Below are 20,737 nucleotides of genomic sequence, written 5' to 3' on the forward strand. Positions count from 1 at the left end.
CTCCTCTACTTTGAATCAAAATGTTTCCTAAAAAATATCCCACCTCTTTGTAGAGCAAACAAGTTTTAGATCAAAAGGCTAATATTCTGGAAATTTGTTAGAATGTACAGGCCCAGCTAATTTGCAATATGAACAACTGCCATCAAGTATTTCTCTACTATTTGCTGCCCAAACTAACCTTTTTACGGCAGGAAACAATGTTAAAGTGTCCAAGAGATGCACCATAGGAAACACCCCACAGACAACTCATTTGTATGCACCTGTGACCTAGGAGGACAGTATTGAGCAGACCTGACTACACTTCATATATGCTTTGTTTTTCAGATGAGAGTGTACTTGTATAGACCCTGCAAGACTATGACCATTTAATACTCTGAACACAGGTGAAAAGAATATGCAACTTGAAAGCTCTACATCTTATCTTTAGTTAAAACAGTGTTTCATCTGCTATTAGCACAAATTATTTCCAAATGTCCATGAAAGATTGGATTTTGGGGAGGGAGAGGGCTCAGATCTAATAGTAAAGATAAGCAAACCTGTTCATTTTTATCTGGAAGTGAAAGGCTCATTTTTACATCAGCCTTCATTCTTCGCAGCAAGTAGGGGTTTATGGTGTCCCGTAACACACAGGCACATTTGTATGCCGTTTTTACCTGAAAAAGGAAGAAAAAGTAAAAATTGTATTTTGGTTCTTGATATTAATTTTAGCAACAAACAAAATGCCATAATTGGTAATAGGAAAATCCTAATAAAATGAAATGGTTTATGATTTATGTGGATCTACAGTTACATATTCAACACAACATGAATTGCAATAAAATTCACGTTAGCAACAACAGCATTGAATAAGTAAGTCTTCCTCAGATACCACTAATTTATCTTTCCTAATCTAGTGGACTTTAAAAGAAACCAGAAATGAGATATTTCTTTTAGAAACCAATCCAAGAAGTGAGTATAAACTTGCCCAGAACCAAAATCCTCATGAAAAACTGCTAATACATATACTGAAGATCAAAAAAGAAGCCTGCAGCAATGGTGGTTACTAGACAATAAGTGAAGATTAGTGCCCGCTTGAGACTATTAAAAAAATCGGTACAAGAAAATCCCCATGATCACAGAAACTAAAGGTCACTCTGGCCTTAAATGGAGCATATGGTTCTATAAAGGGTAATGGATGTGTGAGATGGGTATTAACTGTACATAATGGCTAAAAATACCTTCATTTCTCTTAAAGCAAAACAAAGAATATAATAAATTATTGATATGTAAAAAACAAATTGGCTGTCTAATTTAGTAAATTACTAAGCTTTAGACAAGGGAAGTACTTAAACTCAAAGAAAATAAAACTTTAGAAATGTATGTGTGCAAAACATTACAAAGCATATTTAAAAGGATACAAGTTTATTAGCATTTATATGAAACTTAGTCTGCAGACTGTTATGCAGACAATTTATCTATCAGCTAATTTGAAAAATGTTTAAGAAGTCATAAATACTGAGAACCACAACTACAAAGATTAGTAGACATACTTATTCAAAATAATATTCCAAATAATTTTTGCTTTCAAAATTAAATAGTTTATCTACTTTCAGACTGCCAATACCTACTTTAGCTTTTTTAAATGAAAACAGTTTTCAGTTTGGATTTAAGGATTCCTCTATTGCATAATTTGCTGAAGCTTGATATCAAACAGGGAAGTTCTATTTAAATACATCAAAATACAAGATCAGTCACCTCCCACCCCAATTTGCTTATCTTTGCATCAAAGAATACTTCTAATGATTTAACCTTTAGGGCTTTTGACAAGAAAACCTTGTGTATAAGCTATACCCCTGTATAAATGAAATGGTCTCATTCAGTTGAACAGTTCTTTTCACACATGCAGCAGTAAAACACACATGCAACACTCTTTCGGGTTAGTGTCTAGAACATACAGCATGAAGTACATTTAAAAGTCAGTTTAGAAACAACATAACACTTTCCTTCAAGCAAAGTTATATTTTTGATGCATTTACCTGGACAGGAGAGGCATTGGAATATCCTCCCATGGTTATTGGAACAGAAAATTGCTCCATGAACACAGGTAGTGTTCCCAGTTTCCCTGGGAATACAAAGTCAAAGAGGGACCAGAGCTCCTTTAGGTTATTTTGCATAGGGGAGCCAGACAAGATGATTCGATGGGGTGTGCGGAACTATTAATAAAAAACACGACACCAAAAGAAAGTTATTTTCATGGTTCATGGTGTAACCTGCCTCCTGCCTCAGAGGATATTCAATTTCACCATCAATGAATTCTCATTTTAAAATATGTGGCCTCATATTCCTGAAATAAACAGCTTTCTGCAATATATTGTCCATAAACTATTAGCAGAAAATGAACACCAGCAATCTGACATTTATCCCTAGTGGTAAATTACTACACAATTTAAAATTTCTGATTTTTCTTCTCTACTATACTTCTGTAAATTTATTGATGTAAACTCATTAAAAATGTTAAGTAAATTAAATAGGCAAATACAGACCATTGTAATTTATGCTTTTATTCTTTACTAATAGTCAAACATGTATTTTTTTGATAAAGTAATACAGGCTATTAGATTTTGGACAACCCCCCCCCCCAAGCGCTTAAAATCTTTCATTTATTTTTTATAAAGTACCTGCTTGCACGCAAGCGTGACGGCGGCATTTGGATTTCGGATTTTGTGACCCTCATCCAGAATCACATAATGCCAATCATAGCTGTGGATGTTATCCTGCATCATTCGAATGTATGAATAAGACGTAATTAAAATTCCATGGCATGAAGCAATTTCATGAATTAGTTTCACCTAAAAGCAAAAGGTGCACGTTGTTAGTAACAGCGAGACAGAAAACTCAGACCTACTGAACTACACGTTTGCTGTCCAAGGTACGTACAAAAAGTTTTGAAAAAGCAGATATATAGTTTACTTTGCAAAGAAAGTAAGTATAGGCAAGATTTTGATTATATGATTCTTAGCTCATCTGTAAAAGAATGAAGCACTTGAATACTGTGTTATAACAGATCAGAATGTGACCTGAAGCCTGATCAGAAGGAAACAGTGGTTGGTTTGTTTTTTTTAAAGGCAATGTCTGAAAAAACAAACATTAAATTTGATTAAAGTAACTAGTTTCTTCAAGTTCTCCTATATTCACCTCACAAACCCAGCTTTGTGTACTGCACGCAAGATCTAGAATGTTAGAGGAAAATTAAGCAAGTGAAAAACAGAGAAACAATCACAAAAATCTACTTGGTTAATCCTAAATTCTGTCCAACCTCTCTCATTAATAGGATTAATATATTTCTTATTAATCTTCAAATTTTGTGCTTCTCTTGTAAGCTATATCCCTTCCCCAAGTTTTTACTAGCCTTTATAGCTGTAAATTACGTAGGGTAGGGACAGTCTATATCACCTTCCATAGCACTCACAGTATTCAAGACTCATCTTTCTTGCATTTATCCTCCACGTATAAATCTAGAAGACTTAAACAGAAGATGATGGGCTGGGAAGCAATCCTGGATGAAACAAACATACCCAATGTAAAAGAAAGAAAAGTAGAACCACCACAGAATTTGCTAAAGGAAAGACAAAATCCTTGTTACTAGAAGTGCCTTTAAGAAAAACAAAACAAAACAAAACCAACAAAAACAAAAGGGAAAAATCCATCTCAAAGACTCAGATGGTGTTAAAAGTCCACCATCTCTTATTGTAAAATTTCTCGCTCAGACGTACCCCAAGATTCAAAAAGTTCTTCTGCGTTTAACTGTTAAAGAATTTCTACTTTCTGATTATCATCCCCTGATAAACCCATGACACATTATTTCACGTTGACATCGTGTTTCTCAAGAGAATATGTAATCTTTAGAACAATTTGTATTACAGACAGAGTAGGATTTCCAAGCAGGTGTGGACATCCAAAGCTTAATTCGACCTGGTACATTGCCCATAGTCTGTAACCGTGTCCTAGAGTCTCAGCAATGGCCTATCATAGAATATTGTAGACATCTCTACCCAAACACTTAAGACAAATCATCTCGAGCGATTTCAAATTAAAAGCTTGTAAAATATGTAACCTCTCCTAGTTTTTGCAATTAATAGGGTATGTCTGCAATTAGCCTGACTTACAGAATGCTACACTGTTGTCATTAAAAGATGTTTTGTGAAAGTGCTGCTGTTATTATGGAGGCTCAAGAGACCAATCCCTCCTAGAGGGCAAACAGTGGACTAGTAGAAAACAACAGCCATAAATCACATTGTCAGGTAGCAGAGAGAACAGAAGTGAAACACAGGCACATGAAGGCCATTCACTGTAAACACACTACAGCAGAATCCTAGTCAGGATTTACTGAACCTGTAATTAATTAAAATTTCCTTCAAGCTAAATTTTTAATAAACAAGGATTTGTGCTGACAATGAAGAAATACAACAACACAATTTTATCAACTCACACCACAACACTTATTAACTCTCATTTTACTGCATTGGGTACTTTCTCAGAGGTTGCCTTTGCTTTAGTTGCAGCTCTTGGAATAATTTTAAATATTTTAAAATATGGTAACAGATTTAATGTTGGATACACACTGTTTTGAGGCTGTGGCATTTCAGAATTTATGCTATTTTATCATGTATTCTTTAATTCACAATTCCTGTTTGGTTAGATTCAGGCATGTTTAATTTCATTTTTCTTTTTTCTCAGGAAATACACTTTAATGAAATATTTCAGGGCACGCATGGTTAAACTTAAAAAAAAAAAAAAAAAAATCAGCTTAAGAGAGACAAATCCTACTAATGCCAGAAGATTCACAGCAGTTATCTAGCTTTGAAATTCTGAACTCTGGCCTTTAAAAGAAGCTAATGAATACGAGGAACATGCGAGTAGATCGAGTAATTCTGATCTTGTAGTTCTGTTCAGCACAGTATTTCAGGCCTTTACAATTCAAGGACAGTATTTTCTCCTAACTTAGGGTGGTAAGTTGATTGTATTGCCTTGTCTTCACTGGGACATATGCAATGTACAAAGACTGGAAGGTTTTTAGCAAGCACTATTTCTTAAGGCTGAAGCGTTTATGATTTATTCTAAGGACACACCTCTAAGCAAATATTTTTTTCCTGTTGGTACCTCACTGTAGCTTCAGAAACAAACTTGTAGCTACAAAAACAGGACAATTTTTTTGACTGATACTTACAGAAATAAGGTTTATCTTTTTTAGCATAAAGTAGTCTTTTAAAAAATATTTAAGAGGACCTGCACTGTTCTATAATATTACGTATTTAAAATGGTAATTTTCTTAAACAGAAATGTGTATGTTAAGACTGAACTTAAAGAACTAGATTAGCGATAACTATAAAATTCTTTAAACATTCAGATACCTTTAAGGCAAGTGTGAACTTACAGAGATAGTATCTAGTCACTTACACAACCATATATCACTTGTGAATCAAAAATGCATTCTTCAGCAGGCTTATCACTATCTCATAACCAACCATTAAGCCCAGAGATCCATAAATTCAACCTATAAAACCTCTTTATTATTTCCCTGCCCCCAACAAAACAATCTAAATGGCACCATGAAGAGGCTTCAAAAGAACACATTACAATGTTTAATAATGTAAAAGTTGCAATAAAAAGAGCTAAAGCACTTACTACACATTTAACAAGAATGCTAATTCTTGTGGCATGATACTAAGTTTATCTGAATTTGGTCCTTAACTCAGAAATAGAGCCTTTGGCTAAAATAGAGGTTCCATATGCAGTCATGCCAATAACTGTAACTTCTGCAGCTTATTTTCTTTAACATGTAGATTGCGTACTCTACTGTGAGGGTAGAAGGTCTAAAATCTTCAGCGTACAAAGTCATCTTCAAATAGATGGTTCCACAGGTGCAAGCATCATAAACTGACAATTGCTTTTGAGGGCTGCATTGTGTGTCCAGCATTTGACCAGAATAAGAGAATGTAAAGTTATGGCTTTACAAATGGTATGTGATTACTGCCGGAAAGAATTGTTAAGCTCAGTGATACCCGTTCTAAAGGTCAAGAAATTAAAAGTTCAGCCTTGATCTGAAAAAATACAGCCTCCTTCCACATGCAACATGTTAAACCAAGATAAGAAACGTTCACGTTGCCTCTTACATTCCATGATTTACAAATGCTCATGTGCCATCAGAAGTTTTGAAACAACAGGACAAGCTCTTTGTACAGAAGGCCTTTTTTTCCTACACTTACAGAGCTTTCTTCCCCTTATCTTCTGTTCTATACCATAAATAAAACAGTATTTATGATACACTACATTAGATTTACTTCTTTATTTTCTCTCATCCTTAGAGGTCTCAGAGCACTTGATATTTACAAGTCACTTAAAGCTACATCAGATTTGAGTGTAAACCATAGTAGGAGGTTAATAGCATAAGACAGCACCACAGGACACAAATGCTGTACCTTGTTCAAACTGAAAGCTGACTTCACAGGGGAAGACTACTACTTCAACCTGGTTCTTCCTACTGCTTCCAACTTAAGCACATTTATCATCATAAAAGAACCAAATGATCTTCTGTGATCACAAATAATTAAAAAAAAGGCAAGTTTTACATTTCATCCAAATGCTTAAACTAGCTCTGAAGTCTTGGAAACCTATCCAACGTGCTATTGTGTCTTCCTTCCATTGTCTAAAATACCAGTCTGCCTTCCCTTGTGGATAGCTGAAGGCCTTTAAACTGTTAGTAATATTTCAAGGGGTGAAACTGGAACTTTACACTTCTCTCCCTTACTGCCAAAAATTGACTACCATTGTTATTTTAGCAAAGGAATGAAGTAGTCTCTCTTTTGAAGCATCACACATGCTAAAAACCTACACAAATACTATAGCAGCAGAGATATCTAAGCAGGATGTCTCAATGGCTCATCTGAAACACGCTGACCAGACTCACAGCCAATCCGGTGCTCACAATTCAGGCTGTTATTTCATACTATTATTGTGGAAAATCCTAAAGTTGTTTGCAAAGAAAACCAAAATGGACTGGGAAGAGAGGATATGCCAAGGTAATGATCAGTGAGCCTTTCACTTACCACACTGCTCAGAAGTCCTTTTGTAACACTGAAGAAGTGTCACTAACCGAAAAGATGTGCAAGGTATTGCCTAGTATCAATTTATGATAAAACAATTGGAACAGATGTTTTCCCCACTCTTCACTGTCAAGCAAATACTTCTGTGGGCAAGTCTAAAGAACTGGGAGACAGGATCTTGCATTGAAGCTTGGGTACCTTAGAAGGTGCAACAGAAAATACCTATTCATAAAAGCATATAATTTCACCAATGCTGAAAGATTTAATATTTGCTAATATTTCAGGATTCCTGACAATGTTATGGTAGTAATTACATAGATCCATCTCACCTAAAAGATCAACTTAAGTTTTATCAAATGAAACTTCAGCTGTTGTCTCTTTCTGCTATGAAATACTGTCTTGTCTTACGGGACACTTGTCATCGCTTAACTCTTTTCCTCCAAAATTCTCCTTCATTAGTTTTAAGATTAATCTTTCTCTCTTCCTTAGAAATCGTTTGTCCCTCTTTCACAGGCCTGCAATATTGTGTTTTACCATGAACAACCTGCTGGCTAACTGCTACAGGATAATGCATTCCTCAAAATCCATTGAGATCCTCACTGTCTGATGTCCAGTTAATTTGGGGGACAATTACGTTCTTCTACCAGTCCAGACTGTTCTAACCTCTGTTAGCCCAGAGGCTGAAGTGACCTTTCTCACTACAAAGCAGGTAACAATGTTCAGTTCCTCAATCCTGTCTCCTGGCAAGTTAGCTGTCCAGCACAAAACTCTTCTCATTTACTTCATGATAAACGATGACATACTAACAGAACAACAGGCGAATCCTGGAATTGTCAGTTTAATTCCAAACAGGTCTGTGCAACATTGCGACCACAGGTGCACAGTGACTTGGCTTTTGGCCATGTAGAATTAATCTCAATCAAACAACAAACATATGTTTTTACTCAGTCTAACCACAATTTTCTTATTTATTTCTTAAACTTATTTAAGTTTATGCCTTATGCCAGAGCATAAGGGTAGAATGGTCCCTGGATGAGTATTATAAAGTTAACATACACAAAAGCATATGATGGAAGAAGAAGATGGAATTGTCATGAGATCAGATCAGCACTAACGTATTCATAGAAAGAATGTATATTGAAAAGAAATTCTAGGCAGGAGTAAATCACCTGGCCTGTATTTTATGTGATATATTTTCAGTGTACAAGCGTTATTTATGCTAACAAATTAGTAGTAAACTTTTCTTGCAGGTATAAGGACAACTAGAATGGGAAAGTCTTGTTTTTGGGGTTTGCTTTTGTTTTGTTTTTGTTTTTGTTTTTTTTTTTTTAACTTTACTTTAGTTGTAAGCTTGCTCTTCTCTGATTAAGAGGTATCTAGGAAAAAAATGTGCATGAGGTGAAGACCGCATCAGCAGTGACACTTGTTTAAAGCATACTGCTGCAGCTCTCAGAAGATGAGGCATTAGGGCAGAATTAGAGAACTGAACCTATCTAAAGTGATCATATGGTACCAAGTTCCTTAATTTTAAGTTGTTGAGTAGGCATTTGTGGGGCGACAACGGGCAGGTGAAATCCTGAAAACCTGACTATTCCTGCAGATGGAAAAATTTGAGCCAGTCCATCAAGTGCATTAATTAACAAATACCCCAAAATAAGCATACATGATTTAATTTAGGAAGACATGGGAGCGTGTTATTGAGGTCAACAGACTTTTAGGGCTTGAAAACATAGCAAGTTAATTGAACAACAGGAAGCTATTAGCACATTAGAGCATGCTACTCCTTTTTTGCCATGTACTGTAACTGCATCAATTACCTCAGAATACGTTTAATCAAGTGCAATTAAGCACCATATCATTTTTATGTTATTACAAGAAATTCAATAAATATTTAAAGAGAAATTTAAAAATGCTTTGCTGAATCCTGAAAATCCTTTTAAGCATCTGAAATACGAGGCCATGGGAAAACAAAAATCTAAGTTTTCCTTGTTTTGTTCCCGCAAGGTACCAGGGACTGAAACTTCAGACAAGTCAGGCTTGTCAACTTAAGAAATGGAATAAGAACACACATATTAAGAGACTGGCCAAGAAAATTGAAAGACAGAAAAGGCACTGCTTGAAAAAAAGAAAACCAACAAAGTAACACTGTCATTAAAAGAAAATGAGACTAGGTGATATCAACTGACATACTGACCAACTGAAGAGAAATTGCCTGTGCAAGCAAAACGTATTAAATATTACATCAATGACATACTGATGAACAAAAGCACGAGGAGATAATTCACCAGTACTAGAAGCATATATCTGGTGTACAAGCAGTCTAGTCAGGAACTTCTAGCATGGACTACAGTACAAGCAAAGCTCAAGCATGAAACCTGTTACTATGTTTAATTTGTTCAGGCAACGCTAGTCTATATCATAATATAAATGTACTCCATGTCATCCCCTTTTTGTCCAGTTTCCTAACAAATCTATACAAGACAGTGAACTTTTGTTCTTTTAAAACAACCAGAGAAAGAGCACAAGCTTGCACAGAAGCATTCAGGCACAGGGGATTTTTTTTTTTTTTTTTGGCCAGCACAAAAGAAAAAAAAGAGACGCTTCTGGAATTACAAAATGGATGTCAACCATTACCTTTTTGTCGGTATAGGAACCAGTTTCATGGAGAACGGCAACTCTAAATGGAGGCCACCAAGTGTGGAATTCTTTTACCCACTGATGCATCACAGTAGCTGGACAAACAATCACTGTTGGACCCAATCCCTGGTACCTAAAATAACGTATTCAAGAAAAAAAACTTTAATGTGAAATAAATACTCTATATTAGTGGCTTATTAAAATACACACATATTAAAATGACACACTTTATAGTTCAAGTGGAATATGAGAGCTCTGGAAATTAATTGGCACTTTGTTTTTCTGGAAGTCTGTTTTTTAAAGGAAGATGAAAGGGATACTGCTGTAAGAACCTATCCACTGAACAGGATGGATGCATCTATCAAGATAAACACAAAAATAGAAAAGCTCCAAACAATGAGGCATAAAGGAACTTCCTCTTGTGGTAATACAAATCAGGTTTGGGTGACTGCTGTTTCTATAAGAGAAAAGAAATCATTAACAAACAACTATTTTATTACTTTTATTAAAAAGAATATCTAGCTAGAGTCTCACAAATGGACTTACACACAGGTGTTCTGCTTCATTTTGGTAATATACTGTACTATTATCACCATAATTTACAGGTAAGACAAGAAACCTAAAGCAGCTGAGGTCTGAGCTGGGCTTAAACTGTCTCATAAGTTTCTTATTCATAATCATATGATTGTTTCTGAGAATTACTGAGGATGTTTGAAATAAAGTCTTTCTGTATATGAAGTTCAGAGCTACTCTTAAGGTTAAGAAGAGAGAAATCTCTCACGCAACAGCCAAACAAGAAATATTACCGTCACAAACAAATACCAACAATCATATAGGAAATATACTAGGTAGTGGTTACTAGTAGTTATTTTTCAAATATATTTGCTCTTTAAAAAACAGAACAAAGTGTCTTTGCAAACAAAGACAATAGCTACAGTTATCACATACTGATCTTGTCTGGCCGACTATGTACTATTCAAGTGGTAATAAACAAACAATTCAAAAGATCACAGTACACATTCAAGATCACATGCATATAGCAATAAAGAAGGATTTCCCAGACACCAGCAATACCCTGCTTTAAAAAAACCCCATTGCCTTCTGAAACTGCTGACATTAAGAAATAATATTGTTTATTAAAAGCTTATACATACGCAGAATGTTGCTTCTCTCTTTCATTATGAAAAAATATCATATAACAACCTTACATAGTCTAAATAAAAAAATCCCAGCAATCCAAGGGGAAGTTAGAAGTTGGAGATGCAAAAAATAGCTTAAACTATACTACGAATCCAAATAGCCACTGCTACTGCTCTTAAAAATATCTATAGCAAAAAAGGCAACTGCTTTTAAGAATACGTATAGCAAAAAAGCCATCTTTCCCAGAACATATTAGTTTCTCATTCTTCATGGATAGTAACAAATTACCTCTGTTTATTCCCCTGGTCTGTATCAAACAAACTCACATGCTGGGTTTAACCGTTTTTTTTTCTTTCCCCCTCAGCTTACACAAAGACTTCACACTTCCTTTGATCAATTTTCAGAAAATCCACTCCCCCTCCGCTCGGTTGTGCAAAACCTCTTCTGTGTCTAGTCTGGCCCTAACCACTTTCCACTAGCCAACATTTTATTCTTCTCTTGAGAGCTTTTATTTTTTTATATAAAAGAGTCATCTAACTTCTTCCAGTCTGTGCTGTTTCACAAAACTAAACAAACCACACACTTCTGCTTGCTACACTTAGGAGGCATCCTTCATTCTCTAATCACTGCAACAGATTTGCTCTGCTGCCCATCCAGTTTATATTTGTTTTCCTTGAATAAAGGTGACACTGCGTGTCCAAAGAAGGGCAGTGAAGCTGGTGAAGGGTCTAGAGCACAAGTCTTATGAGGAGCGGCTGAGGGAACTGGGGTTGTTCAGCCTGGAGAAAAGGAGGCTCAGGGGAGACCTTATCACACTCTACAACTCCCTGAAAGGAGGTTGTAGCGAGGTGGGGGTCAGCCTTTTCTCCCAAGTAACAAGCGAGAGGACGAGAGGAAACGGCCTCAAGTTGCGCCAGGGGAGGTTTAGATTGGATATTAGGAAACATTTCTTCACCAAAAGGGTTGTCAGGGATTGGAAGAGGCTGCCCAGGGAAGTGGTTGAGTCCCCATCCCTGGAGATATTTAAAAGATGTGTAGATGTGGTACTTAGGGACATGGTTTAGTGGTGGACTTGGCAGTGTTAGGTTAACGGTTGGACTTGATGATCTTAAACATATTTTCCAACCTAAACGATTCTATGATTCTAATAACATTTCAAACCAAAGTCTTACTGGTGCCTTGTACCGGGATACTAATACTGCCCTGTTCCTACCCCAAATATATTGTTGTAATGTATTCTGCCCCTTTTTCACAGTTGCATTGTGCTAATAGCTTATGGTCAATATCATGTATGATCAATATACCCAAATCTCTTTCTTTTTCTGTTGCCTCTGGTTTATAAAACCCCAATTCACAGTAAGTATCATTATTAGTTCTTATTTAATTGGTTGTATAAGACCTATTCCTGCAACTTATTACCCAGAAAAAGGAAGCTGTATTCATACTATATTTATAATCTTTAAGTATTCAAAAATTAGCAAAGGAAAACATGTTGCACTATAACCAACTCTATTGCCAAGCACTGGCAAATCATGCCTTCAAAATGAAACTGAAGTGACAACTAAATCCTAGTGAAAATAAAAGAACAGGGCAGCAAGAGCAATACAAATTTTCTGAGGCAATGGATTTTTATTTATGTAAGCACCATGGAAGTTAACCTCCCTGTCACTCATAGTAGAGACTGAGCCTTAATGTTTAATGTGTATGATTATATCTCAGTATCTTGAAGAGCACAGACGAGTAAATAATCAGTGTATAAACTTTATGGCAGAGTTTCTCATCTGATGTCTCAAATGAAGCAAAGTCTGTAGTGGAAGGTAACATCTTTGTTAAACAAAATAATGTATTTGGAAACAAGCAAACTTGTGGACCCCCAAGCCCTTCAACAGGTTTCAACAACAGTTTTCAACCTAGATAACAGGCTAGAGACGGGTTACCTGAAGTTTGCTGCTGCTTTGTTTTTTCTTGTGAAGGGACCATTGGTCTGAAAGCTGTTGCTTGTTCCAACTATCTCAGCTTGTCTAACAAAAGAACTTTCCCCCTCTATAAATCTTGCTTCCCTTATATCCTTACACCACCATAGCTGCACCACTTCTACTGATACCTCACAGGACATTTGGCTTTCCGCAGCTGTATGGCTCAATAACTGTTAAAAGTGAGACAATTTTTGTAATAGTTATACTCCATGTAAGAAGTAGTTCCTTACTTCAGCTAGTCTTCAGGCTCCTTCAAAATCAGAAAAACACTGGAAGCAGAAGCGGTTTACAAAAGGAAATTTCTACTCACATTTTAAAGAATACTTTTGCAGAAAGTGTCACTGATAGAAAATAAAGCTGAACATTTTGAATATCAACAAAAGTGATCTTATTGTCTTAATACTCAAGTGCCCCCAAATACAACAATCTTTGCAATTCTGCACAGGAATGACAGTATTATCTCCATTTTACAGAAGGCCAGCTGAGGCTGGGAAACCTGCAGTGCCAGATTCATACAGTAGTACACTAGCTCCATCTACACGTCAAGGTAATGAGATACGAGCTAGGCTGGAAGACATTTAAACGTGCTGACAACACAACTATGTCCACTCTTAATGCCTGCTTCTCAGCCAGACTGACCAGAAGGTCTTCGGCTTACTAGACTACATGGCTTTCAGATAGAAGCTAGCTAGGCAGTGTTACTGCCTTCCTAGTTCAGAGTGCAGATGGGGAAAATACTTGACTGTGCAAAGATCAAGTTGTTTGGACCCTCTGCCTTACAGCACACAAGCAAAATCAGAGTAAGTTTCACCAAAAAATTAAACCTTGTTTCCTCCCGTGGAGGTTTCCTCCCATGATCGACTTAATGGCATGCACCAGCCAAAATATGAAACAGAACACATTATCTTACATGCAGAAAGAACACTGCAACTTAGGTGTGCAATTATATTTTGGCCTTTTCAAAGTTTTATTGTAGTTTCACTGCAGTATCTTAGGTCTTAAGCTGTAACTGTGTAACAATGTCAAGAGATGTTCCTGAAGGATTTCCATCAACCCCGTGGTCCTCCAACTGGGGCAGGGAATATACCTACATAAAATAATCTGTACAGTAGCATCCTTAAATCAGGCAGCCATATCAAAGTAAACCAACTGGCCTGAGTGATGGAGGACCTGGAGTTTTCTTATATAAAGGCTACAGTAGGAAGCAACTGGAGAAAACACAGTAATATTTTCTCTTTAAAGCATTATTTTACAATTCATGTACATACTGAACATAATTTAAATATGCCTCTATAGAAAGTTAATTATTTTTGTTTAGTATAGTACTATGATATTTGCTTAATTGCATGTAGTAATTTACATCAGGTGAACAGGCCAACAGAACTAGAAAAAAATCAAGTATTATTCATGCGTGCATTTGTAAATCCAAGGACACCAACAAGTACCTTTTCCGGTAATTTCACCTATGAAGAAGGAATTTTAAAGCATTGTTCAGCAACAAAAAAGCATAAAAGATCTTGTAAGAAAGGCCAGTCACTCTAACATAGTTTTGAAAAGCAACAATAATAAAAAAAAGCAGACAGAAATTCCTCTGTATAAGTCACTGTTTTTACTATTACTACTATTTTTTTGGCATCGGTAATTCCCTGTCGATCAGAAACACTAACTTTCATTGCAAATCAGCTTGCTACTTCCTGTAAAGCATTTACCTGGTGGCTTGCCAGAACAAATATTTTAATGTAAAATTTAATAAATGGAATTAAAGGTATTACATCTAATTTAAAATTCCATATTGTGTAAACTATTGATATGAATGTAATTGAGTTTGTAAACAATCCATTTGTGGAAGCTAACCTTAGACATTGTATTGACCCAAAATATCTAGTGCGGCTCATCTGCAAAATGAAGCATCAATGCCTGGAATTCATTAAAAGTGTTACATGTTTAATTTTTCCTGCCCTACAGCTCCATTGTCTCGTAAAATTTTTCCTTTGATGTCCCCCACTAAAAGAATTAAAGGAATATTGTAATTGAAATGTCATTAATAATTCACAGGACCCTCCTCCACCAGCAATACATCTGATGAAATATTAATTGAGCTCCACAGACTGACAGTCTGCAGCGGAGCACTTGCCTGTAATTTGAACCACGAGTCCTGATCTTGCTGTAGCTCAGACCTGCCAAGAAGGCAATTATCTGGACGGTCTTGCCCAATCCCATCTCATCTCCCAGAATTCCTCCTGCCTGCTGGCAGTGCAATTCCCAGAGCCACCTAACACCTGTCTGCTGGTACCTAAAACAAGGAAAAAGAAGATGGCAAATGTTTGATAATACAGATCATAACAGAAAGTACTCATGAATTAATCATTTGGCAAGGTTCTTATACTAGTTACAGTAACATGCTGGATGTGTGTTTTACATGAGTGCTGTATTTACTAGGTCATACATTTTTGATGCACTCAGACATTACATGTGACTTGCATTCTTTATGCAACACTAAAACATTTCTAATTAAACTGATAGTCATGGTAATTAGAGGGTATTTTATTTCATGTATATTTTAAGTGTTAAAAGCAACTTGGAAAGCTACTCTCACAAAGCATTATCTTTTCAGAAAAGACGACATGTAAGGGTCTAGTAAGTTATATTATTTGGAACATATACCTTGAACTGAAAGAAAAGCTTGACTTGTAAGGGCTACAGACTTTATACTCCACTGTGAAAACTGATCACATCTGCCAAAGCATGCTTTCTTTTTACATAAATTCATTAAATAACATTTAGTCTCTTTCAATGAAGAGAAAAGCCAACAAGGCAAAATGTTTTGGAAGGCAAAACAATAGAAACTATTCCAGCGAATGGGATGCAGCAGAGTGTTTTTATGAGAGAGTATCAGGGCAGTTTCTACTCCCAGTCATTCACTGGAAATTGTATAAGCAACAATGTAAAATACATTCCAATTAAAAGTAGTAGACTAGAAAGCAAGATTTACAATGGCAAGCTAAAAAGGGGGAGATAAGATGCTGGACTGAGAATCACTTTAGGACATGCTTTTTTATAGTGATATGAAATAGTGAGACTACTAGGAATAACACACCACATGTGTGGATTAAATTGAAAACAGAACAGAAAGAAATGAAGAAACAGTGTATTTAAATTACAATTAAAAAAAAATAAAATACACATTTCAGCACTTCTGTGTCTTGTAACTTAGAGGAAGAACAAGGTTACTGATACAATTTTCTTGATGGCATGCATTCCTGGAGTGCAGAGCACAGCAAAGAGCAAAACACTTTTTTTAAATAGGGATTGTTCATTTTAGGGCATTGTCTTGTGTGCGTTTCAAAATCCTGTTTCATTCTTTGAACAAATAATAATTACAACTACTGACAGCTAATGACACTAGTGTCCACAAAGTTCAATTAAAAATCAATTTATGATGAGTTCTGTATGGATTTAGAGAATGCTAAATGGAGACAAACAAACAGCTTGAGTAGTTAGAAAAAGATGATCAAAGAACACATCTAATGGTTCAGACATCATACTATCTGCTGGTGTCTCAAATGCATTATACCAAGAAGCCCTTAAAAAAACCCCTTTTATTAGAAATTAATTCACCCTAAAAATGCAGCAATCTAAAAACAACTATGAAATTACTTGCAGGATTAGCTATAATTGAGTTAAGATGCTACCATTACTACCTCTTATGAAGACAAAACATTTTCTGACAGAAATATTAAAGAATTGGAAAGAACCCTAATTCCAGTCAGAAGCTGCTCCCCCAGACTAGCATCCAGCATGTCTCTTCAGAAGACAACCATTCAAGAACTTCCTGATATTATTTTGTGTTATTTCTTATTTCATCTAGTGCTTAAAAGCTAGCTGCATTCACAAGCATCTTTCTCCCTCTCCCCGCTTCTCCTGAGAAAGTTTCACAGTAGAGAATTAAGTTTGTGAAAAATTCTACTCCAAGGTTATCTAAAAATGGAAAAGATGCAGGTGCTTTCTTTGCATAATCACATAAACATGCAATAATTGCAACTATGCAAAAGTTAAAGTAAAAAAAAATTTCCCCACAATAATTTTTACGGTTATATGGAGATATAATCAATTCTCTTTGATCTTATGCTTTCACTGCACCAATTTTTATGTTTTGTTTTTTACTCCAAAAATAGCGTAGAAATAAAATAAAAATGTTGCCTGGTCTTCCAGAATAGTTATGTTTGGACTGTATTTCACATGAGCATTCATGCTGTGATGCATCCCTCAAAATTCACCACAGTAGCTAGCAGAGTTTAGCTGCATTGTTGCTGAGACAAAACTGCATTTCAGACGTATCAGGGAAATCTCACACTGAAAGCAAATAATGAAGAATCCTGGTTTCTTGTTTATATAGACAGCATTCTCTCAGGCTAAGTGCAGACAGTGTAAGGCAATGTTTGTAAGTCAGTCTTGCTCACTGTTTGGTTTTGTTCCACAGCAGCACCACTGGTATTCTTGCTGAATGTTCCTCAAAGCAGACAAGTATATAGAGAAGAAACAGATTGTCCACTTTAGGAAAGAACGAACTTAAGGGTCTACTATTCCTAGTGTGAGCTAACTTCTTTGGAATTCAATTAAACTATGCAGGAAGGTCACTTACAGTATACCGCTATACACCTCCTTGGGTCAATATACTCCCATGTTTTGTATTAAACGCGCTCAGAACTCAAAGTTTAATGCCTATTGACTATGGGCCTTCCTACATTGGAGATTTCAGCATTTAAGTTACAAGCCTGACGAATCATTCAACTCGATTGATCTTTCTAACCACTTAAGAAGTTTTGCCAACTGACTCATGCTTGCAGGGATACCCTTCATTAGTGAGGCTGATATCTCTAAGATTAATTTTTAGTTGTCTGCTTTATTTCAATCCCCTTCGGGTTGCTCAGACCACATATCCGTTCTCAGGATGATTACTTCTGCCGTAGCTTTGCATAAACAACTGGAGACCACATATTGGCTGTGTATGGTCCTGGCAACCAAGTCATTAATTCAATTCCATTTCAGAGCTAGTGCTTTCCTTTGGAGGAACTGCAGGACAACAGTAATAATTTCTTTGAGGTTAAGACTAAGTGGTCCTGTTGGAAGGGATACCATGCATGCCTGTTATAAACCAGGGCTTTCTACTACATTAATTATAAGATTTTAGAGAGTTAGCTTTTGAAAGAGATGTTTCTTCTGCTGTGCAAAATGTTGCCAACAAAAAAGAATTCAAGCCTATTATGCATGAAAGTTAAGAGAGAGATTATGGATGGAGTTAACTTGTCAGCTGCTAGCCTGTTTGAGCTGCCTTTTGTAAATAGCTTTTTGAGATGAACTTGAAAGTGTCACTAGGCACCATGGTCTCAAAAAACTGAAACAGAAAGCAGTCATGTCCAAATCTGTAATCCAGCATTAAATAACTAAAGAATGAGTTGTAGAGTGTTTTCCACCTACTAAAGGAATCAAGAATGCACTTTTCATATTTTAAAATTTTACTGGGCAAAATGTTCAAGACTATTTTATAATATAAATTATAAGTAGTTACTTTGAGTAGACTTGGAGTAGTTATAGAAAAAGTTGTCTATATTTTTTACTGGCAGAAAATTTCACTCACTCCACCCAATCACAGAAACACCTACATTTCTTGTTTTCATTTATCACAACTTGCCAACACCTTATTCTTCAAAGTAAAGTTATTCTACCACTCCACACCTCAATTAAAAGCAAGCACTTATCAATAAAAGAAAGCATTTATAAAAATAGACAAGGAGAGCTTCTCAATTCGTAGTTTAGCTAATACGCATTCACAATACTCACATCAGCCAGTTATCATCTGTATTTTCATGTAACTGCATTTTGTGCTTGTAATAAGTAAGTTTCTTTGAGGTTTGATCCTGGAGCCTTTTTTAAAGAAATAATCCTACAGAAAGTACTGAAGTAAAAGTTGAGGCATCAGTCACTGAAGTAAAAGTTACAGCAAATGGCATCCAGAAATCACCATGACTAATATTATTAACAGCATACAGCAGCATAATATTAAAGTACACAACACATACTTAAAAAGCTTTTTGAAGAGAAATCCTGGTACTTTGAAACCCTCTTCAAATTCAGTGTCACTTTCTTCAGAAAGTTCCTCAGCTGTTTGATGGTCTTTATCCTTCAAACGTTCTTTTTGCCACCTCCTAGAGTGACACAAGGAGTCAATATTCAATTATTGCATAGAAAAGATACTATATGAAAACTACACTGAATTTTTGATCAGGTAAAAACCCAATAAAAATGCATTCTCCAGTGTCATGAGTTAAATAGTAATCCTTTGGAGGAGAGAATTATGCAAGTAAACGCTCAAAATATCTGACATATTAAAAGGTACGTGCACTCCTGGCTATTTAGTTATACGCCTTCAGCGTTTTATAGCTAGTTATAATTTTCTATAGACAGAAATACTAATATAATGGAATCAACAGTTAACACTGTTGTGGTTTAACCTCAGCCGGCAACTGAGCACCACACAGCCGCTCGCTCACTCTCCCCCCCCGGCCCGGTGGGATGGGGGAGAGAATTGGAAGAGCAAAAGTGAGAAATCTTGTGGGTTGAGATAAAAACAGTTTAATAATTGGAAATAAATAAATAAATAATATAATAAAAGAATATACAAAGCAAGTGATGCACGATGCAATTGCTCACCACCCGCCGACCGATGCCCAGCCAGTCCCTGAGCAGCGGCCCCCCCGGCCAGCTTTCCCCCAGTTTATGTACTGAGCATGACGTCACATGGTATGGAATGTCCCTTTGGCCAGTTTGGCTGTGCCCCCTCCCAGCTTCTTGTGCACCTCCAGCCTTCTCAGTCGGTAGAGCATGGGAAGCTGAAAAGTCCTTGGCTAGTGTAAGCATTACCTAGCAACAACTAAAACATCAGTGTGTTATCAACATTGTTCTCATCCTAAATCCAAAACATAGCACTGTACCAGCTGCTAGGAAGAAAATTAACTCTATTCCAGCCGAAACCAGGACAAACACCATCAAAAAAATGTGGCTACCTTAAGTTCCTAAACCCTCCATAAAAACCCCCAGAAAAATATCAATAAAGCTTAGGTATTCCAAAGCTATTTTATTAATTCAACCAAATACTTATTTAACTTCCTTCACCTAGAGAAACGTGCAGCCGTGTATACTCTTATACAGACGACTCAGTTGGAAACATCATCTTTGGGGTGACATGCTCTAAATTTGTTAAGCAGTCATTATTAAGAGAATGAGGTTTTTGAGGTTTTGAAATTACAGAGTGATTCGTGGTCTGCAGCCTAACCTTATTTGGACTCTAGGCAGGTTAGAGAATTACCTTCCCATACCATCGTCCCTCTCCCTTTTGAAAAAGTACCAAGGGATCTTCAACATCCAAGGAAATTATGGGCTTGTGTTTTAGTGACCCAAAAACATCTACCTGTAATAGTAAAGTGTATGCTACTGCTAGCTGGGTATGTATTAACCAATGAACAGCACTTCACTGACAATTTGGGTTTTGCTAGAATTCTCCCATGAAAGTGCTATTCACTGCAGGCACACCGAATGTGCTGTATAAACTGACAAAATCCCTAGAGAAATTGGCAAGCTATAGAACCGATAAAAAACATCCTTATGTTACTGTTCTGGATGCAGTGCAAAAGCAGCCATATTTCATCTCATAAAAAGGCTGAAGGAGAAGGAGGCCTGAGAGTCTAGAAGTATCTGAAATATAAAACATGAAGACTAAAATTGTTCAGGTCCCAAAGAACTATAAATAGTAGCGACGGGATGAAAAGCAGCAAATGGAAAATTCGGGTGAAAAAAAGTAAGTTAAGCCACCTAGCACTGGAATCTACTGTATTAAGCGACAAA

The 20,737-nt window shown here is 36.2% G+C and overlaps 1 protein-coding gene across 6 annotated transcripts in view; it reads right to left on the bottom strand.

Annotated features, from left to right (window-relative positions):
• ERCC6 (ERCC excision repair 6, chromatin remodeling factor) overlaps window positions 1–20,737 on the bottom strand; it is a 50,996-nt gene that overhangs the window by 12,478 nt on the left and 17,781 nt on the right. For all 6 annotated transcript variants that reach the window (XM_076338697.1, XM_076338699.1, XM_076338698.1 and 3 more), the window contains 6 exons: window positions 18,916–19,041; window positions 14,970–15,128; window positions 9,717–9,852; window positions 2,658–2,828; window positions 2,016–2,192; window positions 537–653 (listed from right to left, as the gene is read on the bottom strand). In XM_076338697.1, the coding sequence (XP_076194812.1) occupies window positions 537–653; window positions 2,016–2,192; window positions 2,658–2,828; window positions 9,717–9,852; window positions 14,970–15,128; window positions 18,916–19,041 (886 nt within the window). The remainder of the gene's footprint in view (window positions 1–536; window positions 654–2,015; window positions 2,193–2,657; window positions 2,829–9,716; window positions 9,853–14,969; window positions 15,129–18,915; window positions 19,042–20,737) is intronic.

The sequence above is a fragment of the Aptenodytes patagonicus genome, chromosome 5 (genome assembly GCF_965638725.1).
Source record: "Aptenodytes patagonicus chromosome 5, bAptPat1.pri.cur, whole genome shotgun sequence".
NCBI lineage: Eukaryota > Metazoa > Chordata > Aves > Sphenisciformes > Spheniscidae > Aptenodytes > Aptenodytes patagonicus.